This window comes from Calonectris borealis, chromosome 4, assembly GCF_964195595.1.
Source record: "Calonectris borealis chromosome 4, bCalBor7.hap1.2, whole genome shotgun sequence".
NCBI classification, from domain to species: Eukaryota; Metazoa; Chordata; class Aves; order Procellariiformes; family Procellariidae; genus Calonectris; species Calonectris borealis.
Genome location: NC_134315.1, coordinates 57,687,414 through 57,713,553, shown reverse-complemented (window position 1 = coordinate 57,713,553; position 26,140 = coordinate 57,687,414). Strand labels below are relative to the sequence as shown.

Here is a 26,140-nt window from a genome sequence, read left to right as displayed (position 1 = left end):
AAAGCTGTGGAGTCATTGAGACATCAGCTTCACTTCCCATAATTACAAGGAGGGAGGAAACTGGAATAAGGGTTCAGACCCTGGCTAAAGGCGAGTCCGTCGTCTTCGAGGCAAAGGGTGTCCTAAAGGGATGATGAGACTGGGCTGGCAGTAGGGCAGGATGCTGCCCTACCATGTCAGGGGCAGCCATGGCCGCTTCTGCGGAAGGGCAGGAGAAGTGAGAGTGAGTGAATATTTTGTATTCACTATTGGCTACATAATACTTCTCTGCCATTCTGGACATGCTCCAAGACTTTGGTACCTTATGCTCAATGTATTTAAAACATCGGATATTTCATGAGGCTGTTATGACATGCCTATTCTGCTGTTTGTCATGAAAGACTGCTGTGTTTTGGTAAAAGAGGAGTGGGATTATATGAATTTGAGAGATCTCAAACAAGTTGGTTGTGACCTCTGCAGTTTTTTCTTCTTTCTTGAAAAAAAACCACCAAACAGACCCCCCAAAACACAAAAAACCCTGAAAACAAAATTTTTTTTTTCATTGGGGAATTTTGAAATGTTCAAAATAAGCAGCTGTTTTTTCAGCTGTTGCAGGTATTAAACAACAGCAAGAAAATCCTCTGCTATGACCTGTCACAGGAAATAATCCTTTCTTGATCATGGTGAACAGCTGGGTTCATTGCTTCTGCTGCAGTAGTAATCCTCAACTTCTCGACTTGTTACCTGCACAATGGCTCGTCAAAATTTTAAGCTGACGGTATAAAAAAATGAAATAATGAAATTGCAGTTGTTTAAGTGCATCCTTGGGATTCATAAATTATGGGAACTACAGTGAATTACTGTTAGGAATGAATTAGGTGTTTGGAAGTGACTTACTTTGAAGATATTTTTCCTTTTTTAAAAATGCTAAATGCTTTTGACCTTTCTTCCCATTGCAATGCAAGTGACCACCTAATAACACCACTTCACTTTTGTTGCTTTTTTGTGATAATAAATAGCATTTACTTTTCAATGGTGATACTTGAATTATGCAAATCAAATTCTCACTAATAGCTTTTTTCAGACCCCACAAATCTGCAGTGTAATTTGTTCTTTAAAAAATAGGTCAGGGGAAATACAACAATGACAATGGTGGGCAGACGCATTTTGGATCCTCTGTTTAACTACATGTATGCCATGTAGTCACTTAAAAAAAACAAACAAACAAACAACAAAACAAAAAAAAACCCACAAAAACAATGCCAAAAAGCCCCCCAAACTGTATAAATGTTAAGAAATGGAAATCATTATTGGAATTGCTGTGTTTTGTGTTGTTATTGTCAATAAAGGGGCTGTTGCCACTTTACTTCACTTAACAAATACCAGTGGAACCAATCCTGAAAAATCTTACTCTGAGAATATCCTGTAGGCTTCCTTTACTTGGAGACTAACATGTTTATTTCTGGCTTGAATCTGCTTATTGTTTAGATTAAAATCTGCTTTGCGTGGTCAAGATAGTTGAAAGCGAGCAGATTGCCTTCTGACTCCTACATTATCAACACAAGAGTAATTGCAATCACAAAAAGGCAGGAAATAACATGCATTACTTGAAAAAGAACACAACTTTCATGTTCACAGATTTTTAAGGTTAACAGTTACTTCTCCTCCTGCTTTCAAATCAAAACAGAACCCTACCCCTGAAAAACACCAAAAACTCAGGAACAAATAAATTACCCCAAAAGCTGAGAAGCAGGCAGCTGTGATCTGTAATTGCTGGGACAAATAAAAATGGACTTTTGCTGTGTCATTTCTAGAATCATATTTGAGATTGGAACTGTGACTGAATTGTTGCTGCATTACAGAAATAAAAGCATAGGGACATACTGAGACAGAGTTGCCAGACCAGAAACCCAGTGCACTGCAGATATGTTTAATTCTGTATGTGGCAAGACAAAGTTATTTCTGGGTGATGTCTATACTCTCACATGTACACCAGCCATGGCCATTTCAGCTGGCTGATTGCATGGGATGGAAGTCTGGTAGATAATCTGAGGAGAAGTGGAGTCGTGAGGAGAGGGCTTGGAAGGAGAGTAGTGCTTCGCACTATTCTGTATGCAGGGAGAGTAGTGTGATAGGCATAGCCAAAAAAGGTGCATTTTAACAGAGAAGATTAGAAGTTCTCCATGCCATGCTTGTCCCTTCCCTTTACCATCATTTTCACATTGTAAGTTTTTATAAAGAAAATTAAGGGTGTAAGAGCGTGAGACACCTTAAAGAATCAGTAGGTGAATACCAGTTCTTTGAAGATAAGCACAATCTGTCTCAGAGGACTTGTTGATTATCCAACAGCAATTTGATCTCGTGCTCTGTTGGTTCAGTGATTTGACACACTGTGTTGGCATTGTTACTTAGGGCGTTTTATGTAAACCAGTATGAGCTGGTTTATCCTGTTTAGAGCGTAAGCTAGTTCTCCCATTCCTGCAACTGAATCTAACAATTTCATTACAGTGAATGCTTTCCTTATTTGTCCCTGAGCTCTTAACTACCGTCATGAACAAAACAGCTATGTCCTCTGTCTCTGATGTGAGGTTGTCAGACTTTTCTTAATATAAGACAGGGGATACTGCCCTTGCTTTGGATAGCTGTTCCCCATTATCTTTGGAACTGAAATCTTTTTTTAAAAAAGGATGGTGGTATCTGAAGAACCTTCATTATATCAGTGTTTCTCAGGCTACAATCCTGGATTGCTGGTCAGCCATAAAACATGGAAGGTTATCCCAGGGAGGACAGAAAGTAAATCACGCAGACTGTGCCATGTGTGTGCTCTCACATATGTCGGCAAATCAACAAAGTGGGAGGAAATCAGCAAATAAAAATAGCAGACAGTCAGAGTTTTAGCCTCATTTTTTGTTGGGAAATTTTAATAAGTAACAGAGCAACAAGCATGGCATTGGATATTGCTTGTCTAATTTCCTGAAGGGGCAGATAGTCTTTTGATTTATTTATTTCTCGGTTGTTGGGAAGCATTGTGCTTGGGCTCTGTTCTGGTGGGTCTGATTATTGTAGACAAGAGATGCCGTCTCTCCTGCCTCTGGTCTGGAGCACTGGTGTCGCAGGCACTGGTCTGCAGGAAGAACTAATACACCTCCCATCGCAGCCAGCTCGTGATCATCGAAACTTGGAAACTATTTGATCCCAGTTTTTCACATTTAAAATCCTCAGCACGGACAGTCGTGCTATTGCCGTTCTCAGAAACACCTGCTTTTCTTCAGGGCTAAGTGGCGTGGCACATCTGTCTCACCTGAACCATAGACAGGCTGCTCTCCCTGCAGTGCTCAATTCGGGCAGCTTTCAGAGCGGTCTTTTTACATGATGGCTCGGAGGTTGGAGTGTTCAGGCCTCCAATTTCTGAGGAAACGCAACCCCTGCAAAGCTGAACAGATGGATCTGAGTCCCAGCAAGTAGACAGGGAGCTATGTTTAATTCCCACATCCTGAATGAGTGCTCTAACCGCCAAGGAAGGGCAAGGAAACTGCTGCTTCCTCTGGCCACGCTGTGTAGCAAAGATGTTGCCTTTGCTCATGAGAGCAAAGGGGTAGGCAGGGCAGACCTCAACGTGCTGAACTGCGACTGAAAAGAAGGGCCTCCTGTTGCCCTTCATGAAGAGCCTGAGCCCCCAGAGGAGGTGCATTTAAGGAGCTTCTCTCTCCTCGGTGCTCCCTGGTGCTGGCTGAACCAGCTTATCGTGCAGTGAGCCTTTTTGCGTGGCTCGCACTCTGAAGCATCAAGCCCTTTCCTGCACATTGCATGGGGAACCTACTTGCTGAAATCACAACTGTTTCTTCTGCTGCAAAATCTAGGGACTAAAATAGTTAAGCGCTTTTGTGCAGCACTGCTGTGCCAAAAACCTAGGTTCACAAATAGATTAATAGTTTGTTCCTTAGAGGGCATTACACCACAATACTCTTGAAGAGTAATATGTGCTTGTACAGAGAAAAAGTAGCATTTGGTACTACTTTCTTCCCAAACCCTCCTCCCAGCAGTCTCCATATTAAATATACATTAACACACCCCCCCCAATAACCACACAAGATTGACAGTTGAAACAGAATTAGAGGAGCTAACATAAAGCTAGACCCTGTGTCCCACCTGCACTGCAGGCTGCTGTCAGAGCACCTGTCAGTCATGATTTGCATCTGTGTGAGGATTTCTTTCCTGGAAAAAAGCAAAACAAAAAGCAGGCTTTCTTCCAGCCTGCTACCCTGATAAAGCTTATCAGTCATAGTGACAGCGAAGGCATAGCGAGGATAGCTTGTAACGCTTGCACCACTTTGCTCTTAGAAGCGTAGATGACACAGCGCTGAAAATCAGTTGCTTGCATCTCATTGCACTTCTGCTGCCGGTGGGACATCTATCAGCAGTTACAAAAAAAATCCAGCTGTAGCATATGCAAAGCCCACCTTGATATTTCTGTGGACCTAACAATCAATTTCTTAATGTCCCGCTTCTATGCAAAATTTTTATGAGATATTTGTGCAAGAAAAAACCACTCCAGTTTCTCTAGAACGCTCTAAGCTGCCGGGAGTGGTCTAACACCTGGAGTCCTGATGATCTACATGTTACCATAATTCAAGAATGGATGGCATCTTTCTCTTGAATAAGCAGCATGATTAGCAGGAGAAAGAAGCAAAAAGCACCTTTCCAAATGGCTGGTATAATACATTGGCATTTTCAAAGGTTGTTCTGGACTTTTAGCATTTACTCTGGTAGCCCTGAACTCTGAAGTTTCAGTATATTGCATTCATTGCTTTGGATGGATGCCGCTTTTCTTTCTAAGCTAAGATCAAGCACAGAGGCAATTGTATTTTCAAGATAATAATGTCTTTAGTTAAATAAACCTAAGACACTGCCATTTTTTAAAATGTAGCTCTAACCCATTTGTTGCAAATTATGGCTTTCTGTGTTTGCACTGCTGTGACTATGCTGGTTCCTGATGTGGGCTCATTAATAGATTATTTCCTTGCTAGCTGTAGGTAAAGCTTTGACCTAGAGCTGATTAGGGAAAAGAACTTCTGTATCTATTATCTTTTCTCTCTCATAATTAGTATAATTATGCTTCTGTGCCCTAGACAGAAATCTCAGACAGTCTGCTATGGAGCCACAGAAACCGTCTGGGCTGCAGGAATGGAGTTTGCTGTTGAGCAAGGGATGGCCGGGTTCTGTAGCATCAGACAAAAGCTGAATTACAGCATTACACAGAAAGTAACCAAACCAGCGGAGAGAGAGTTCCCTTCCTCCCCACCCAGTTAAATCCAATTAACTGGGAGGAATGCAAAAAGCAGGTTCTGTCATTTCCACTTTTTTTAAGGCAAATTGGCATGCCTATGAGACAGAATCATTTAAGGACACAGTATTCCAATTTATAGGTGGAAATCACAGGTAGTGTTGAGCAGGAAAGCATCCAAATGAAACCACTCTGGTTTTGACACAATACTACAGCTTTTTAGTAATGCGTTCACCTGCTCTCTCTTGACTTGGGCTGGTTGAGAGTGTTTACAGCTGTGCAGAGTGGTGTGACTGGGACTGATTCAGCACTGGGGTGGGGGCTGCTGCCCACAGGTGTGGGTGGGGTTTCCCTGCCCAGGGTGCACTGGCTGGCGGCCGTGCAAAGGCCAGCTGCCTCTGGACTTAGGTTATAAAACTCTTTCCCAGGTAGATCTTAGTAGCCTTTAGGTGGAAGCAAGTTAAGAAGGTGAGTTCAGTTTAGTACCTTTGGTTTTCATAAAGCTTCAAGCAGCCTAGAAAGTCCTAAAAAGGACATGGCTAAACTATTGGTGTGTCTGGAAAGCACTGAGCAGCTTAAATGGCAAGAAATCTTGAAGCTTAAACTTGGAGGAGTTTAAGAGTATGTTGGAGGGCACTAACAGCTCTCTTTTTGTTGCCTCTTGCCCTTCCCACCACGTTTGTTCCTCGGGGTATGTGTGGCTTTTCCTTGTAGTGCAGCTGGACTGATAGGATTTAACAGGACTGTTGTTCTTTATGGCCATCTCAGATAGCATCGCTGTGCTGCTATGGAAGTGTAATTCCCTTCATAAAATGGCGGCTGTACCTAGGCACTTCCCAGTAGGGCTGAGATGCAAAGCTCAATAGAAGGAGAAAGGAGGTCATGGTGGTAGGTGAGGGTGCAGCAAGCGTAATTCCTTCCTTGGGCTCAGGGCTTGGAGACCCCACCTCGTGCCTCGCAGTGGAGTTCTCCAGTGAGGTGGGAATGGGTAGTTGTTCAGTGGGAGCAGCCTTCATCCATCCTTTTGAATTAATCTTGCAACTTGAAAGAGTTGCAGTCCGAGTGCCTGTATCTGAAGTGGAAAGGGAGGCTCTAGTGTTTCATGCTCTTCTCCATATAATGATAAATGCATGAGCAGCCCTTGGAAAAGAGGAGAAAGCTCAGGCTCTGGGATACTGGTAGCTTAAGTGTTAGAATGCTTTCTTGGGAACTAAGAATTATAAATTTGGATCCCTTCCAAAAAAAGAGGGTCTTTAAGGCCTCATCTACCACATCTCAGCTAAATGCTGAACTAGTTGTGGTCTGAAAGAAATTACTTCTGCTCTAAGAGTAGGACTAGCGGTGCTTACTTTTAATCAAAGGATGTGCATCGTGAAACAGTGGTCCTGCTTCTTAACAAACCCTTGAAGGCCCTGGGCAGGCTGCAGGAGCTTCTGCCAGGGATCCTGGACTGTGCCGCTTGTCTGCCCCTGCATCTCCTCTTGAGGTACCTGGTTGTCCCTGGGCTTTGGGTAAGCTCAGCGGTTGTGTTGATGCAGTCCCAAGTTCTGCTCAAGGCCTGGTGATCAGTTAGATCCTGCAATGCTAGCTGTGGAGCTGCTCGAGTCCCTGTTTGGGATAGCCATCAGCCCTGCCAAGAAATAAATCACTGAAATGTGTGAAAATACTTCGTGTAATAGAGTACCTGGCAACTGACAGGGAATAGTTGGATTTTTTTTTTTGTTTGCTTGTTTTCATTATATCACCTCTTTAAAAAACAAAAAAAAAGGCTTAATTGATTAAATGTAAAAATAATCCAGTTATAAATGGCAAAAGCACTCTGGGTTGTGCTGCTGCATCCTGTGGTGTAATATCCATGTTCTTTCTGTGTTCCACAGTGATAAAATAACCTGGGAGAGAGTAGGGTGTCTGTAATCCCGTGTCCCTGGCTCCCTGCCTGGAGGTGTTCCATAAGCAAAGATGAGCCGTGATGTGGGGTGTGTCATGTGTTACGGTTTGATGTGGCAGGGGAATGAATGTGAGGCTGTGATTAAGGCTCTTGTGATATGCCGTGAGAAAGTAAAAGGCTTGTGTGTGGAAACAGAAAAGGAGATTTGTGATGTATGGAGGAGTCCGCTCCTGCGTTAAACCGTTTTCAAGCTGTGATTAAATGCTCTTATAGGTAATGATGATTGTCTGAATTTTTAATACAGCATTGATAGAACTGTTGTGTTAGTCTAATAATTAGCACATTTTGGAAGAAAATACGCGGTTGAGCACAAGAGCTTGTATGTCTAAACTAGGTTAGTGGCTTGGGGCCCAAGAAAACAGGTAAAACCTCTTGTCAAGAAGAATGATACCATTTAATCCCGGGTTACCAAAGAGAAATTTGAGATAGTAAGCAAAGGAGAAACTGCCTGCACCTGGAAACATTACAGGCTTCAGCTAGATTTTTACTAATTTTAAGAGACTGAGGTCCAGCTAAGACGTGTGAATTGGTTTATTAACTGGCTGTTACTGACCTTTCTCTCTGTTTACTTATGTTGCTAATGCTTTCTGTGCATTACAGCAGGAAAACATAGCTTATGCTTTCTTCCTGTGGAGCTTGCAAGCATTTACTTTGCAGCGTGAAACCTCTCCCTTCAACTGATAAGGAACAAACTGTGTTAGAAGCGTAGCTATTCAAACCAAGACACAGTCCCAGTTGTACTGGGTGGAGGCTTAGGAGTGCTAATTAGCAATGGTTGAATAGGTCCACGTTTCAATGGGGACAAGCCCAGTGTGAGCAAGGCTGGCAGAGAGCAGGTGGAGGAACTAGATGATCTTAACCTGTTTAGACAACTTACTGACAGTTTACCAACCAAATAAATAAACTTGCATGCTGACTGTATCCAGAATGAGTCAGGTCATTTTACAAGATGTCTATTTTGGTTACAGAAGTGTATGCATTCTTTTCTTGTCAAAGGTACTGAAAAAGAGTGAGACTGACTTTCTTCTAATGTGTGTGGAAGTTCTGGCATTCACTCCTGGGGTTTCCTTACCTCCTGTTTGCTTGTTACCTTAAAGTGTGTTACTTTTTTCTAGACTTTCTGAATATAATTTCTTTTTATTAGCAATCCAGTCATCATGCCATCTTCCAGCCTAAGGGAATTAGTCATTCCCAACTCCTTTTTTCCTTTCTCATTTTCAAGGTGCCTTAAAATCAAATATAAAACCCCACAGATTGGGTGTGGCTCCCATGTGAGAGTACTTGAAGAGATTGGATTGATTTGTTGTTCACTGACTTTCCTTTGAAAGTATTCAAAGTGAGGGGCTTTAATGTTCATATTTTTGTGCTTCTCTTAAAATGAAAGAGATGAAAGGGTCAAAATCCTTGTCAATGGATTTTGACTTCTACATAGTATCTTGGTTTAGATCCCATTCCTTGCCACTTTTGTGAGAAAAGCCTTTCTATTAATTTTCTTACAGGTTACAACTATTCTTTTTATAATGTTGGCTTCTGTAGGTATGGTAAACAGGTTATTGAGTTGCTAAGAAGGGAGGTAGAGAGGATTTTTTTTAAAAAAAAAAAAAGAGAGAGGAGGAGATTAAAGAGAGACCATAGGTATGATTTCTGATCTTCTGGAAACGCTTTGAGTCACAAGCACCAAGAGCTGTGTTTCATTGGCCGCAGAACCTGGCAGGATATTCAGAGTCATGTGTGAGCTCCTGTCGATGACCTAAGTTTTTTGTTCATTTTCTGGAATTTGTATAGGTGGTCATAGTAATAGAGCTCCACGGCAGGAAAATATCATAAAGGCGTAAGCAGGTTTTCTTCTGGACTGATGGAGGGCAGTGGACAAGCGTATGGAGGGAGGCAGTTTACTAAAATAATCTCCTGTGAACAGAAGTAACATAATGATAAATAGAAGTCACCTAATAATTCTCATAATGGCCTTTTTTTTCCTCTCAAAATTTCTTTCCCAGCTGATGCTGTTGAGTCAGTCAGGGTGGTGAGGCTGGTGGAAGAGTGGAGAGCTCTGAAAGGGTTCTATGGCTCCTGCAAGGCTGCAGTCAGCCTATGGTGAGGTTTAAAGTGCCGAGACTATTGAGGGATGAGGAGAGGATGATTTCTTAGTAGAAGGAAGAGGTCTTGTTGCTGATGCATAAGAGTCTGGGTGTCCCAAACAGAAGTAACAGCCTGGGTACTGATGCTGACTAAAGACCCTGGTTACCTTCTCTATTAGGACAAATCTGTCTCTACCATGTTGAGCAAATAGATCTCTTCAGCACCTGAAAATGGATGCAGAGAAGCAACTCTTCAAATCCCTGGAGCAATTTGGAAGCTGCAGAAACTTATGTGGCCCTGAAGAGGATTAAGACTTTTTGCGGTCATTATTGACGTCTTGGTACTCCCATGCCACTTGTCGTGCCAGCTCTGAAAACAGTATTCTGGCTTCCCGGATCAATTTCTCTGCCATTCCTGTGGATTCACTCCTCCTGCTCGGTTCCCAGAGGCGCGCTCTGTAGGCAGTATTGTCTGCTCACGGTTTGCATTCAGGTCCCTGCTTGAGAGCCTACCAGATGGAGGCCTATGGTATAAAGGAGAAGCCGGACACTCAGTAGATTACCTTCGCTGTGTAAATGATCCTCTCTGTCTCGGCCTGACTTCCTGCAGCATTGCAACAGGCAACTGTAAAATTGCATCCACAGCAAGAAAGTGTTGCAATCTCTCTCCTCAGACTGTCCTTCTTCTCCTCCCCCCGTCTGTATTATGCCAGGATTATGCTGATTTTCACTGTCTCTGTTTCTTTCTTTAAGGAAGAAATTGAATGAGATGGAGCTTTCTCCTTTTTCTCTCTCTCTCAAGCCAGTCTTCCCTCCGTCACATATGATCCATTCAGAAATCCTCAGACCATGTCTTGCTTTGATTGGTAGCAGTTACAAGATGGTGCTTCTTATTCAGTATAGCTTGTGTGCATCTTGGAGTGAAAACTGTGGTGAGCCTGGCTGGAGTTCTGCAAAAATTGCTGGGTTGTCGTACTACTGACAAATAGGCAGGGCTGAGTGCAGTTCACTCGCTTTTGTGTCATTTCTTACACCTTGATGGTTATTCTGTAGTACTCTGCAGAATGGCTGCATCGTCTTGCCTGGAACTTTCCCACGAGTCCTATATCCAGAGTAATCTTAGCGTTTTAAAACTTTATAAATTACCTTTTGGGAAGGACCTTTGGAGAACTAAGCTGTTGTGAGGGTTTCTTGCATCTTGAAAGGGCGAGAGGGTCAGGGCAGCACTGTCTTAAATAGCTCTCTCAGCCTGAACTCAGCCTTGTAAGCAAGGCTCTGAGAAAACTATGCATTTCATAAACCATCTCCCAGAATCTGTACTACTTATATGCCAGGTTTTGCAGTATACCATAGACTGTTCTGTGAGCAATCGAAAATTGTATAAACAAGGTCTATCTTTGTAAATCTGTAATTTGGGAAAGAAAAAAAAAAGGTGTTTTAATAAGTATGGAAATAGATGTTACTGTAGTCTGATCTACAGTTAGTCTGCACCTAAATACTTTTCCAAGTGGCTAGCGGAGTGTTGGATGGTTAATGTGAGATGTTAAAAAGAAGCTGAAGTGCCCGTCTGTATTCCAGTAATCAGGTGGCTTGAAAAGGTTTCAAGCTGTACACTCTGAAAGCCTTGGAAGGCTCCAAGAGCTTGCAGTGTATTTGGCCATGTACTTTCTATAGACTTCAGGATGTTGCTTCATTCTTTCCCTTAAACCATAGTGATAAGAGTGGGGGGAAAGAAAAGTGGGGGGTTTGCTTTCTACTTATATGGAGTTAAACTAAAGGAAGAGAATTTAAGTATCTTCATCTCCAATTGTCTTACCCCTGACAGACTAGAGTGCATTTGACTAGAAAATACCCTTTGCCACAGGGCTGTTGGCAATCCCCAGCAGCCTTTTAGAGATCACTGCTGATTAGCTGGGATACAGCCCTTCTGCCTCTGCAGCTATAAACCAGTGGTCAGATGCACTTCTCGGCTTTACATTTGGGGCAGTTCACTGAAGACAGCTTGGAAAAGTTTTTGCACAATGGGCTGTTTTGTTTAGCATTTTGTGCAGTTATTTCCGAACGAGGCAGTACAGCGTGCCTGTAATGCTGGAAGCTAGTCCTTTTGCATTGAACTTGCTGTCCGAGACAACTAGAAGCATCATTGTTGAATTGTGTGGCACTTCTCTAGCTGAAAGTTGATTCTGACCAGTGGGTTTTGTTTTCTTCCCTTGCAGCTAGCCAGTACTTGATGTGGTATGATTAGAATCAGAAATCATTTTGTATGGATTTTTGCTGGGAAAAAGCAGTCAGCAGATCTGCATCTCTGGGGGGTTTATTTTTTGAATTCTTTTTTCCAGACATGACAGCATCTTTCCCGTCTCTTGATGATGCAAATAAGATTTTATGGGTCATAATGAAATATTTTATTGATCACATTATGAAAAATCAATGAAAAAGTTGCCCTGGCTGTCAATCCTGTGCTACCTACTGTGTATACAGTGACAGGTTTGACTGCTCTCCATTGTGGCTGAGAAGAGAATACCTGGGGGTGCCCAATTACAGCAGCAGTGAGAGGAAATTCAGAAGAGTAATTTTGGCTTCCTTCATTGCCTTTATGTTGGCCTCTGAACGAGTGGCTGTTCCACTCCTTTCAGATTTCACAGCAGCAAGAGCACTAATGGCAACTCTGTGCAATTTTGACTTCTCATGTCCATGAGATTGAATCAATGCTTTTCCTTCCACATTTAGTAAAACAATTTTCCACGCACGCTGAGCAGCTATTCTTGTCTATACCTGCTTTGAGATGGGCTAGATGAGCTGGAAGATTTTATAGAAGGTCATCTCTTTCATTCTTTCTTCCTTCCCCCCCTGCCTTTTTTTTTTATTTAATAAGATTGACAATGGAACAGTTCTCTAAAGGAGGTATTTTTAAGGCAAAGATGAGGAAAAGCCAAGTGTTTTAATAGGGCTTATCTCATAAGAGGTGGAAGTTTAAAGCAGGAAAGAAGAAAGTTAATGTAAACAGAAAAAAAGCAGTTGAGGTCTCCCAATTCAAGGATACATAATTCAGGTGCTCTTATGCTGTTACCATAGTATCTGAACACTTAAATTGTTCATGTGTTTATTACTATAACATTCCCATGTGGTTTGGAGTAGACCCTTTTGCAAGGGACCTGTGACCGAGAAACCCAGTTAAGGGGCTTGGGTACCTAAAGCAGGTTCTAAGCAGAGTTTAGATGCTGAAATTCGTAACTGCGGTCCGTGTGTTCCCTGTTCAGTCACTACTTACCCCTGGAGGTGGCGCATCTCCCTGACATCTGTGAACAGCTGGATTTTAGATCTGCTATCCTGGTAATTTTCCCAGCAGCAACACTCTCATACTGGCCCAGGACTGCTCAGAATGGGAGTCCCACAGCATAGCTCGTAGGGAGGTGTAACCTGACCCCAAAACGAAGCGTTCCTCTGCCTAAGTTCTGATCAAAGTGGACTCATTGCTCAGGGGAACCGAGCTCCTGACAAACATCACGCCTCTGTTTTGACCGCTTTTAAAGCATAGCTGGGGAAGGAGAGAGCCTATTGGGGAAGGTGCTTGCCTATGAAGAGGAAGGCAGGGGTCAAGTGCTATCTCTGAGCACTGTCTTTTAATGTGCTGTTTAATATTAGCATCACATCCATAAGCAGAAATGAGAACAGGCAGCAGAGCTCTCCATTCCCCTACTACAAAGTCACACTTCCCCTTAGGCATAGTTCTCTCCCTCTGGCCCAGCAAATACAGTGTTGTAATTTGGGTTGAGTGGCAGGAGGAATCTCCTTCCTCGCGGAGAGGCGTGTCTTGGACTACGGCTCTCGCGCTCTCCCCTGCATTGGAAGGCTTGAAGCTCTCCTGGCAGTCATTTAGAAATGGTGACCACGCTTCCTAACAGGAACCCAGCTGCATTTTTGGAAGATGGTTGTGTGCATGGTAGGGAAGAGATCTCTTTCCAGCCTCTGTGGCAAAAGGTCATGTGTAACCTATAATCTCTCTTCTTAAGTGTAATTGATTGATCAGACTTAATGGAACAAGCAAGAACTTTGTTTGCTCTTTACCAGGAGCTGTTTGGGAATGCTCACTAACAGCAGGGCCCTCCGCGGATCGAACAGCGTCTGCTCACTGCTTAGTCCGTGCTCTAGAGGCAAGCAGGCAGACATCAACTATGCAGCAAATCTCTTTGGTTTGTTTTTATCAGCACAAAAATTACACATAACCATCCCGAAAGAGGGCAGTGGCTTTCCTAGAGCGAAAGTCCATAAATTACGCTGTGGAGAACTACCTCCAGAGAAGTCTAACAGCCATGTGTAACTGGTGACTATCAACTGGCAGCAAACTACTTCTGAGGAAGAGGAAAAAACCAGCCGCTAACGTTCCCAGCTAGTCAGATGTCAGCTATACCTGACCGTATGCATACTTAGCGGTGTATTTGAGTAGTTTTATAGCGCCTTACTACAAAGGCACGAAGAGACCACATAGGAATACTTGTTGGATTCACAGAAATTTGTCAGGTTCTCTTCAGACTTTGTGAAGTTTTCTTCTTTCCCGTGCACTCAAAATGTGGGTTTTTTGGGGGTCTAAGTATGCGTAAGCGAGCTGCTTGTCTGCCTTTCCCAAGGAAGCAGCTGCCGCTGTGCCGCAATAGTGAACGTGGTGGCAGAGGAGGAGGCAGCACTGCTTTCTTCACATTAAAAGCATAGCTGCAGGAGCTCTGAAACCTCGTGGCTACACTTGACCTGGTTTACTTGACAAAAGCACATCTGGTTTTCAATTTGATTTAACCTGGAAACCATGCCTCTGCCTGCACTGGGGCTAGGAATCCTGAGTCGCAAATCCTTCTGTCAAATGCTAGTGTGTTGCTGCTGGGAAAATTACCAAGATAGCAGATCTAAAACATTCCCTGTGTCCTCTTGGTAGTCCTGTGAGAGAGGCTCACCTTTGTCTTGTCACCTTATGTGTCTGGGATTTGCATCTGGCAATTTGAGTGCCACGGGAACTGTCAGACCTCCTTTTCCTCCTTGTACTGCTTCGGTTTGGCTGGTATCGCCCGGCACCTCCTCACACTGTCATTGTCTTGATACAGATGAGTTTCCTCATCCTACCGTTAGGTCAGCTAGTATTTGTTGCCTGGCGTTTTGGCCAGGAGGAGCCCAGGGTGTCCTCTGCGAGGTGTGTGTGTGTTGTGCCATGGCCTTGGTCCCCCTCTTCCCTGGAGCCCCTCAGCTGAGGACTTTCTGCAGCTCAGCTAAGCCTGGGTCAAGGTGGAAGTAGGCTGCTCTTGTTTGCATCCTGTGCTGGAGACATTGGAGTGCTTTGGTGCAAATGAGCAGTCGTTTTCATCGTCAGAGCTGGGAGAATACATGCCTGCAAACTGCAGCCCTCTGACAAAATGCATGCTTGCTTCTGGTACGGGGAGTGTTAACTGCAGAGAGACAAACAGAGGGGAGATTTGCCAGGGTTACTGATTATAAGACTGTATAAATTCTTGAAGAGCAGGCAAGCCTGAGGTTTTAAAATTCTGCCTTATACGGTCCCTTCCAGTATCCTGTTCTTCTGCCTTAGGAAGGCTGTGCGGATGCTGCAAAGGTTCAAATGCAGGTCCAACATGCGGAGTCTGGATGTTTTAAACCAGGGCCTGAACTGAAGGGCTGTCAGGCAAAACAAATGTGCTGGGGGTGGTGGAGGAGGAGGGAACAGCTAATAGATGTTTTCCCCTTGCTTGACATCTGTCACCTCCCCCCACGCCAACCCTTCCTCTGTTTACAGCAAACCATTTGCTCCCATTAATTAGAACTGGATTCCTGCCATCTGACCAGCTTTATGCCTGTACAAATGTCAACAGAGCCAGGACTACACAGGTGGGGAGAAGGGCTAGTCAGAGGAGATCTGTTGCATCTGTTTGGGGAGGGATGGATGGGGGGAAAATGCCATCCCCTTCCAAATCAGGCACGTTAGCTGCAACCATAATTGAAATGCGGACTGGGAGCCCCAGGATGCCACTTTCCCCATCCCTTTTCAGAGCAGACTGCACTTTAAGCCATCCCCTCCAGTTAAATCTCTTTACCAAAGTGGTCTGTATGAAGGCTTACATACAAGAAGATAATGGTGCTGTCACTTTTACAAATAATCACAACAGGAGCAGAAAAATAAGAGGAAGATGATTACGCCTGAAAATCCAATGAGGTTCCAATTGCTAATGCAGTGGAAGCTAAAAGGAAGCTGAACCACGATCCCAGGCTGTTCCTGCCAGGCACCGGGCTGGCTTTTCTGCCGTGATTTAGGAGTGTACAGCTGCGTTGCCATTACATTAGAAGGAAATGTGCTTACCCTGGGATGGTTTTCCCTGTGTAAAGTACTATAAAGACAAAATATTTAATATACTAGTTGAAGCAAATCCTGAGTGGGAGAAACAAGTTAACCTTGATTAGCTTGACTGGATTGTAAAAGAAAAAAACCTGCAAACCCGCTCGTGGCCTCAACACAGCGACTGCTGTGTTTCTGCTGGGATTATGAATCAAGAGTGGCACTGTTTTTCACTGAGGATTAAACCCCATCTTAAAAGGAAGTGGAACAGCAGGCTCTCCCTCCCCCCACTCTTTCATATAATCATTTGAAGTATTTTTTTTATGTGATGTGGGAAGGAGGAGGGTGATGTGATGTGCCTGTGTGTACCCCAGACTATCTTAAGCCTTTTACAGCCTGTAAGATGGTGCTCTGAAGCTGTTCAGGCAAGGAGGACCTGAATGTCAAGGTTGTGACTACTCAAACCACTGAACTAATGGCAAAATGGTCTGGGGGAGAAAGCGTGGTGCCTTGTTCCTATGTCTGAAAGAAACAGGTGCGGGCTCCAAACCTGGAAGGAAGGCGACCCTTTGAAGCCAAGAATAAGGAGATTTCTAAACTGAAAGGCCTTGGGTATGTTTTTATACTATGTTGTAGGAAGTATGTAATTTCTTTCCCCATGGCCTGGCATCTGAGGACCCCTCCCTTGTGTTCCCCTGGGTGGACAGGGGCCACCGGCACCCCGCTCTGCTGCAGGGTGGCTACAGTGAGCGTGGTGCTTGGCTGGGGCTCGAGTGCCTCGTGTTGCAACGTGCAAGTCAAGTACACAGCTTCAAGCCCCAGTTTTCTCTGTTGATCAGAGAGAGTAGAAGGGATAGCAGTAGATCTTTTACAGACCTTTTCCTCCTCCTTTCTCACTTTCTTACCCCAGTGCAAGATTTTTCTTCCCTCTAAACAGAAGGATTTTTTTTTCTTTAAATCAGCAACACTTTCTGTGCTAGCTTCATGTACATCAGTTACTCCCTTTGCTGGTTAGAGATGAGGCAAGTAAAACATGGAGCTGACTGACTTATTTGCAAGTTCTGCAAGAATCTCTCCTAGTACAATATTTGCCCTAATTAAAATAACTTAGGGAACCATTTACAGATGGGTAAGTAAGTAAAGGGATCCACTTAATATATAAACTTAGTTGAAAAACATTGATGTGAGGGAGAGCTGTCATTATAGCTTATGGGGTGGCGGGGATAAAATTGTCAGTCCTCTGAGACAAAATGGATATTTACTGAGTGCCTCAAAATTATTAGTTGTGTCTGCATTAGGTAAACATAGTTGAGCGTAACAGAAACTTGACAGATGCATGTTTTTCAGAAAAAAAAAAATGTTACTCTGTCAGTTAAATAGCAGAGTATTAATTTACTGCTGAGATTATGGTATCTACCAGTTCTCATCTAGTGCTGCTGGACTATCAGCAGCAAGCGTCAGTGAGTTCCGCGTGACGCTTGTCACACAAGTGTAGAAGTAACGCAGAGCCCTGCCTTGCAGCTCTGCTGGCGGGCACGGTGCCGTGCTCTTCTGAGCAGCCTATGGGCAAGAGAACGTGCATTTCTGTAAGCTCTGTTTTGCAGCTAGGTGTAAACCACAGGGTTCACATTTACATCCAAGGTCTTGTTCCCCTGCTTTGAGTTTTACTTGAGGAAAAAGATTTGAGGTTTTTTAAATTTCTCCTAATTCGTATTCGAAAGTAGTGGTGAAACTGTGCATACGGAGAAACCACGATTACCTACCACTTCTTAATCCCTGCCGCCTTCTGTAAGGTGCTTTACTTCCCCAGAAGAAATCCTTTTGTTTAAGTGTTTTTTCCTTTTCCCCATTCCTCCCTGCTGGATGTTTTTCTGTATCTTTGAGCATAACCACCTGTTGCTCTTAAATTTTGCCTGGGGTTTTTTCAGATCATCACAGGCTTTTCAGTCATCCCCATAAAAAAGCTGTATTGTCCTCTCTGTGAGACGTCAAAAGGCACAAAATGACAGAACAGATGGGTAGGAGAAGAGGAAAGGCAAGGCAGAAGCTACCTCTGGGAGCTGGGTGCTGAGCTGGGCACCCCCAGTTGTAACTAATTTATCAGGGCTAGCAGCCTGTGGTTTGGGTAGTGATGGTAAGTGGTGCCTTGGTCACAGCCACTTGAGGCACACGAGCAACCTGCCCTTGTCTGGGGGAGAGCCTGTGTTGCTGGGAGAAGCGCGGTCGGCAGGTACAGTTTGTCTCCCCAGTGGCCTTGGCTGGGAGCGCGTTAGCTGTGCCTCTGACGCGAGATCTGTCCAAGTGCACTGAAGAGAGAGCTGCTTATGTTAAAAGGTGGCTGGTGGGAGTGTTCATTAATGGCAGGATCTTTTTTGGTAGAAGGCTAAAGGGGTGACAGACCTTTGTTAAAGCGAGTGCATCTGTCGGTTCCAGCTGTCTAATGCATTAAAGTGCACCTGCGCACAGAAAAGAGCAACACTTAGCGGCTGCAGTGTGCTAGCCTGCCTCAAGACATTCCCATCCGGGAATATGCTGAGAGCCAGGGGTGGACGTTACAGATTTTTTGAGTTTTAAACCACTGCTTCCCGAAGACACTTAGCTATATGAATGTACAGAGTAGGGGGGCTTTCCCAAGGCGCGTGGCATTGATGGATGGGGTAACCAGGGCTGACAACAAACTTGGGGTCTTAAAAAAGAAAGCTTGAAAAGCTTTCAAGTACCAATTGTCGCAGAAACATTTTGCAACCATGGAGAGAGCAATTTCTGTCTCCTCCCACAGAAGAGAGTATGTCAGGATTCAGTCCTGATATCCCTTGAAGTTAAAAGAAGGGGCCATGAAAACAAGCTTTTGTCTGGTGCCTGCAAGAATGTATGTCCTGGTATCGTTCAGACACGCTTTCTTATTGCTTCTACTTTTCCCTAGATTACGTGTGATTTAGATCATACATGAGGTTTTAGGCTTTTATAATTTTGTTTTTTCTTAATCATAGAATCATTTAAGTTGGAAAAGACTCTTAAGGTCATCAAGCCCAACCGTTAACCTAACGCTCCCAGGTCCACCATTAAACTACATCGCTAAGCGCCACATCTACCCATCTTCTAAACACCTCCAGGGGTGGTGACTCAACCACATCCCTGGGCAGCCTGTTCCAGTGCTTGACAACTCTTTCGGTGAAGAAATTTTCCCTAATATCCAATCTAAACATCCCCTGGCGCAATAATACTATCTGTTGGAGCATCCGACCATTTGGGAGCAATTGGAAATCAACTGAAAAATGCATAAACAGGTAGAGATAAATACCCCAAACAAACCAATGAACCCCTAGAGTCTCCCCCGCATCCTGCCTCTGCCAGGTGTGCATTTGTGGCTGTTACTTGAGCAGTGAGGAAATTCCAGCAGTGAATATGCCATATTCATCTGTGTCCACAAACACCAGCAGGAAACGGGCAGTGATGCTCTACACCCTCTTCCTGCTCATAAAAATGCCTCCCTCCTTCACTGTAAACACAGATTTTATCGAGCAGTAGCCTGGGCTAGGTAGCTAGCGTCCCAATCCGTTAGAGGCAAGAGTAAAGCAGAACTAGGAATAAATGTGATACCTAGGTCTCCTGTTCTGAAGTCCCTAGTGATGCGTTTTGTTTGAGCACGATGCTTGAGTCGGGGAGGATGGAGGGGGGCTGAACCCGTGTGGGCGTGTGGGCCTGCTTCATTGAAAAGTTTGGGTTGTCTTAGTATGTCAGTCGATGCATTCAATTTCTAAGCTGCTGAAGTATGCAACTTCCTCCGTTTCTCATAACATAGTTTTAGATTTAAGTTCCCCAGGCTAGCAGTTTCCCCAGCCCTGTAACTGTTGTCCAGTTCCCCTGGGGCTCTTGACCTGTGGCTGGTACTAGGGGTCACGTTTCACTGCGGTGACTTTGTTGTCAGCTGATAAAAGTGACAGGGAAAGACAAGTTTCTGCAAGACAGACTTAGAGTGCATTAAATAAATATAAATTTTATTAAAAACACCACATCTCAGCGTTATCAGGAATGATATAATAATAAACAGCTTTCAAATAACCTGCATTACATTACAATACTTACAGTATTTATAACCATCCTTGGATTCTTTTTATAGACATACCAAACATTTCATGAAAATGAATGAAACTAAAGTAAAAAAAAAAAAAAAAAAGTAGAACATAAGCATAGAAAATGCACACAGAAGTTCATTACCTTAGTGTCAAACTGCTAAAGTTTCCTACACAAGTTAACTACTAGCTTTAGAAGTGAACTTTATACCACTGTGCGTCAATCAAGATGAAAAATTCATTCAAGTAAAGTTGACACCACTCAGAAGCATCTTCAAGTATGGCTATAGTCAACCTGATAATCCTATACAAGCAATTTTATGTCTGCTTTGTCATTCGTTCCAACTGAGGCAGGGTTCTGTACACCAAAAATTACAGCTCGGGTATTTACAATACAAAACTGATTCACCAACTAAGCTTCCTGCTCCTGCTGCCAGCAGTTTGGCAAATGACAGTGCACAGCATATTAACCAAACATCTACTATGGATTACATGAATAATATAGGACTTAAAAAAAAAAAAAATCACCGAAAGATGAAGATTTATAATGATTTAATTAATCTGACATATAACCATCATTAATTTTTTTTTTTAAAAAAGGCGAAACTTTTGTTTCAATGCAGTGGGTGAAGTCACAGACTGAGAATTAAAAAAAAAAATTGCCATAATAAATATTTGACCATTAAACCCAAAGGCCTCCTTTATTTACTCGAGTTAGGTTGTGATTCTGTTAGATAAAATTTCTTTCGACCAAACTTAATCTTACAGTATATTGCACAAGATATATCTGGGACATGGAGGTTTGCATGTTTAGGGAAGCCCTTGTACAGACTGTACCTTTTTATATTTTATTTTATTCATTACAGTATCCAAGAAGCCTTGTTTAGAGAGTGACTTGAACAACTCTAGCAAACAGTCACTTGCCAAACCCCTGCCTTACATTTTTCCCTTTAATCAGCTCAGTGCATTCTACTTTCTTTTTGTTTATTTGTTTGAAACAGGCAAAACATTCTAAATCTCTTAAACACTTTCATTACAATAAAAAGAGCTAACGAATTTACAAAATTAGTTTTAGTTACATCAATACATGTACAAGAAAAATTAGAGAAGGGATTCAAAAGAAAAGCATTAAATCCCTGAAAAAAAAACCAAAACAAAACAAAAAACCCAAGAATAATATATTTAACCTACAACAGCTTTACATACACACAGGTGACACGTTGGCATAGGAGAACATGAGCTGAAATATCCCTGAATTTTTAGAACAAAAAAAAAAAAAAAAGTTGAAGTTCAAGTTATACTTGCTAAAATGTCAAGTATTGAGAGAGTTTTTTTTGTTTTGTTTTTTTTTTTATTTGTTTTTTTTTTCAAAGGCTATTGGGGGAAAAAGATGGTATACAATATATAAACTTTCACACTCAGTTCAATATCCTATTGCCAAACTAGTGTTGAGGTATATGACAAGTAGGAACATCACTCAAACCTTTTAATGTTTTTTTAGCTCACATTATGATATATTTGTAGCAGGCTGAGTAGCACCATGGTGTGAATTCAGCTCATAACCCAAATATATATAGATTTAATATTTTTACAGTACTAAAATACTAAAGCATTGCGTTAAAAAAAGTTTTGTTTACAATTTAATTTACTATACAACTCTCCTGCTTTTTTTTTAATAGAAATTAATGATTTAAAACCACCACAGCAAGCCAGCTGCCTATTTTTTTTTTCTATTTAATCAACGGAATCACACAGAACTAACCCTGTTTCATTCATCTTGTGTAGGCATCGGTCTGCTCAATCTTCCTGGAAAAGAGGACGCTTGCACCGAGAAATGACTTACACCACAATGTACATAATTATCAACACAAAAGCAATCTGCCATTCAATATTTGAAGAGCATACAGATCTTTAAAAACAGCAGAAGCCCAAGCTAACTAGTTGTAGTCTGTCGCATGCTGCTAATTATTACCTGTGGTTAATATAAAATTCTTTCCTTAAAACTGTACATATTTGAGCAATGAACTTGTCATAATAATTGTAGAAAACAGTTTACAGTATAGCTGTGTGAGATGAGCACCAGAAAAACATGTGTTTTGTGTACTAAAGTATTCCCTTATATCCAGTAAGCCCCATTTTTACCATAACCGACTGTATTAAAAATGGATATGTAGCTCACTAGCAGATGCACAGCTAAAACAAAAGTATTTAAAAGCTTTTTTAGTTTAAAAAAATTATCTTTGCATTTTAAAATCAAAGTAAACTCTTTTTTTTTTTTTTTAATGTCTTAGTACCTTAGCATTGTTCAAGTTGCCAAGCTTAGGTAGACAAAGTGCTTTTGAAACACTATTTAAAAAAAAATATCTCTCTATATATTTTATTGTCCTTTTCTAGGACTTGACTGGATGAGCAAAATCCAGAGGTCTTTGTAATTTCCATATGTTAAAAAGTAAGCTTATTTTAACACCAGGTAAATTCAATACATACATGAATGAAAAGGTCCTCCCTGTTGTTGAAGAACATTTGACTACATCATTGACATTTTGTAAAAAGGCATTTTTGACTGTTAAAAGAAAGACACCATTCTTTTAGATAGCACCATGGTTTTAGAATATCCAAACAAATTCAGTGTTTTGCTGTCTATTCATTATGCTTTATACTTATCTACTTTGTTAAATAAAATCAAGAGACTAATAAGAATACAGTAAAAACTGCATGTTAAAAAGCCATAATTCCAGTATTTCAGTACATCATAGATTCAGCACCAGATGTTATTTTAAGATTCCTGCAGTTGTAATACTACAGTATTATTTTTTTAGGGTTTTTTTTGCTCCGGTTCCATGACTATGCAAACTTGATGACATTAAAAGTGGCCACAGATGTGCAAAACTGTAAGAAAAAAAAATCCATTTGCAGATTATCTCTTTCAGTAATAGAGCCAGTGTTTTCAAATGTAAATTGTGAAACACTTTTTTGTTTTGTTTTTGTTTTTGCATAGGATGCTTTGGTCTTGTTTCCTACGTGCCATCTGTGTCCACTTAAAAATCAGTGGAAAATAAGTGCGCTAGTGAGATTACCTCTTTTTGCTGGTGTGCTGAGGCTTTTTCCACTGATGAGTTTCGTAAAAACACTGTTTTCTTCGCCACCCTTGCCTTCCCCAAAACCTAAAGAAGAACTACCCTACTGACAAGGTGTTTTTTCAATGAGGTAACCAACAAAGGTGTGAAGTTAGATATATCGGTTGTAAGGCCCTGTAACCCGTGTAAAGGCATATGGAGATGTAGTTACTGTGGAGTCTGTGGTGACCGACAGTGTCCTTTGTGCAAGAGACTTGATGAAGCGCACGTACGTTGGCTCTGAGGGTTCATGTGGCTCAGCAGGCTCCCGCTTTGCTTTTTTGCCGTAAGACTTCTGAGGCACGTAGTCTGGACCGTACTTTTCACATTCCTCCTCTTTCTCTCTTGCCTTCTCAGCCATCTTTGCCTCCCACAGAGCCAGACCATGTTTTGGCTCATTCATACTCTTGTGCTGGTAAAAGACAAGGGATATTCTGGTGGGATGGTTCCTGTTGGGATTTTTTAAGGGAGTCGTTGCGTGGAGCTCACGTTTTGCACACTCTATGAGAATTGACCCATGAGACGGAGCAACTGCCACTCCTCCAATTTCTGGATCCAGAAAGCTCTGCTCACTATCTGACCAGACTTCATCGGGATCCTCTGCTTTTTCTGGATTCAGCACATCAGTTCTATCTAAACCACCCTGGGGAGTAGTCCTATCATGGTTTTGACCTGGAAGCATGTTCGACAAACCATTAACTGCATGTGAAATCATTTCACTATCCTTATTTTGGAGATGCAGTGAATTAGGAGGACCACTAAACATACTTGGAGCAGAATGGTAGTCGTGTGCTAAATGTGGAGGGGGTTGCACGTGATGATGTTCACCGGTTTTACTCATGGAGGCATAATCCATGCTTGGATTACTCAGAGTAGATTTTAACCTTGAGGCAACCTCCATAAAATGGCCGTCAGCCTCATGGGTGGAGTAAGAGGAAAAAGACCCTACGTGGTGTACGTTTGGTCTAATGGTGCAATTACTGAAGGAGTCTACCTGCATATTTTGGTTTCCATAATTCAAGTACTTGGGACCAAACCTCTGGTTATTCCCAAACCTATGCTGGTATAATGTTTGAATGGGTGGTAGACTTAGTTTAGACATATGGTCTTGGCTCTGGCAACTATACAAGTCCATGTGCTGATGCTGGGAAGGGTAGGAGCCCAAGTAAGAGGGGCAGTTGTCCATAGGTATGTTTCCATTGCATTGGTAGGGTGGATATTGGTTATTTTGACTTAATGATCCTGAATAAGGGTTCATGGGACTGGAAGAATTCAAATAAGACCCCGCAGGCTGTGATGAGGTTGTGTAGAGGTTCATGGGACTGGACCCTCCATAGGGATCTGACGTGTATGAAGAGCTTGGATAAGCATTGGCTGGATTGGGCAACCTTACATAGAGATTTGCAGAACCTGAACCCGAGTAAGAGTTAATAGGATTTGACTGAGGGTTGTTAGGGAGAGTGCGCTGTGGATGTTGCTGCTGCTGTTGTTGTGTGGCTGGTCCTGAAAGACGTAAAAGATCTGTAGATGTGAAAAGAAAAAAAACCACACAACAAACAAGCTTTTTTTTTAAAAAAAAAAAAAACAACAATCTACATACTTTATAGACTTTTCATGATACATATCTATGAAATTTCTAAGAAAAGTGTATCATATGATACGTTAACAGAGGTTCCCCTTCTCATATCTCAAATACCATCCTTTAAGAAACTGACTAAATACTAAGGCCACTCATCCTTTTTGGCACGTGTCCAGTGAGATCAGATGCTACTGGCAATGGGGAAAAAGAGGACAGTGCAATCTGTTCAGAGTCACGTGCACAAAATCCAAAGAGTTGAATCATCGTTTAAGTAGCCCATGAAATGGAGCATCAAAGTGCTCCCAAACAGCCGTGCACAAGGTGACCTTCTTTTCCCCAAGAATTAATAATTCTTCTCATCTATATTAATAGAACTGTCTCAAAAAAATGTCCCTAGCTTTATGTAAAAAAACAACGGTGACATTCACTGATAGAACAGTTCAGTAACAAGTGAGATTAACTGAAGACATAAGAGCAAAAACTTCATTCATTAAAGTGAAATGGCATCGTTTAATGGTTACAACCCTCCCTGGGTCATAGGACAGCTGACTTCTATTCATAGGTATTTCAGTGACCTTCTGGGTGGCCTTGGATGTATCGCTTTTTTCCTCTCTGAGAGAGTTGCTGTAACAATAAAATAGTCATGAGGAACTCCTTTGCTCAGGACTCTCAAATCTACTGATGAAAACGGCCAAGGATTGTTAAGTGGATTTTTAAACTCTTACTCCACTATGGAAAAACCTGCTCTGCTTTTGGTCTTGAAGCAGAGAGTATAAATAGTGGTAAAGAGGTTAGGCTTGAATCCCCTCAAATTAGGAGGTTCTCTGTAACACTGACAGACAGTGAGTGATGTGTAGGTCATTCTTTCTTTGGCAGCACCATCACACACTTCTCTTCATGGCTTCTAGCACTACTAGTCTTTTAAAGGTACTTTACAGTACACTGGATGGCAAGCAGAGTTTGCAAAAGCATCAGATTTCTACAGGTGTTAACTATCCAACAATAAAGGATTTCTCATAAAACTGTTTTTTTTTTGTCTTCTCCAGAGTTGACCACAATTTGGCACTCTAGTATTTATAAATATACAATATTGATATTTACTTTCAAGAATTCTCTTTCCTTTTTACTTTAAAATGTTCTTGGGCTGAGAATAATGGTTTTCTTGAGACTCATTATACATGGCCGTGATTTCTAGGAAGCTTACCACTGTTGATAAAGATCCCGATCAGATTCACATGTTTACCTGCTAGCTGCTTTGCATGACCTGCTGCCTCAGAGTTGCCTTGCTTGTTGCGTGCTGTAGCAGACTTATCTCTTTCAGCTTTGCTAGACCCATTCTCCAAGGAGGAAAGCTTTTCTGCAGCTGCTTTCTTTGCTTCTAGCTTCCTTTGCCGACACGTCTTAACGGGCTCTGCTAACATCCTTACTTTTCGGCGAAAGGAAGTAAGGACCTGGATACTGCCATTCCTCTTCTTCTCCTCCTGGCCTTCAGTGCTTCCGAACTCATCCACATCAGAGACTTTGTATAACGGGAGGACATGGAGCTGCTCGTCTTCTGGTGTTTGGCCAATTTCACGATTGTCTTCTCTAGTTAGTGTGCAAACCTGTCGGAAAGGTGTGTTAGAGTAACTCTCTCAAACCAGTCTGAGATGAAGAGATCTGAAATACTAGCCTGTGCATTTACCCTGCCCTGCCATTGTCAACGTTGGCATCTGGCAAGCTATTTGTAAACTGTAAGTTTCTGTGCAATTTATGCTTATCACAACAAGC

General features: G+C 42.3%; 1 protein-coding gene across 1 annotated transcript in view; it reads right to left on the bottom strand.

The window, feature by feature from the left end:
• Nucleotides 1–19,579: 19,579 nt before the first annotated feature.
• The window catches only part of TET2 (tet methylcytosine dioxygenase 2), a 75,024-nt gene continuing 68,463 nt past the window's right edge, over nt 19,580–26,140 (bottom strand). The window contains exons 9-10 of the mRNA XM_075149672.1: nt 25,614–25,974; nt 19,580–24,312 (exon numbers count right to left, since the gene is read on the bottom strand). Coding sequence (XP_075005773.1) covers nt 22,904–24,312; nt 25,614–25,974 — 1,770 coding nt within the window. The 3' untranslated portion in view covers nt 19,580–22,903. The remainder of the gene's footprint in view (nt 24,313–25,613; nt 25,975–26,140) is intronic.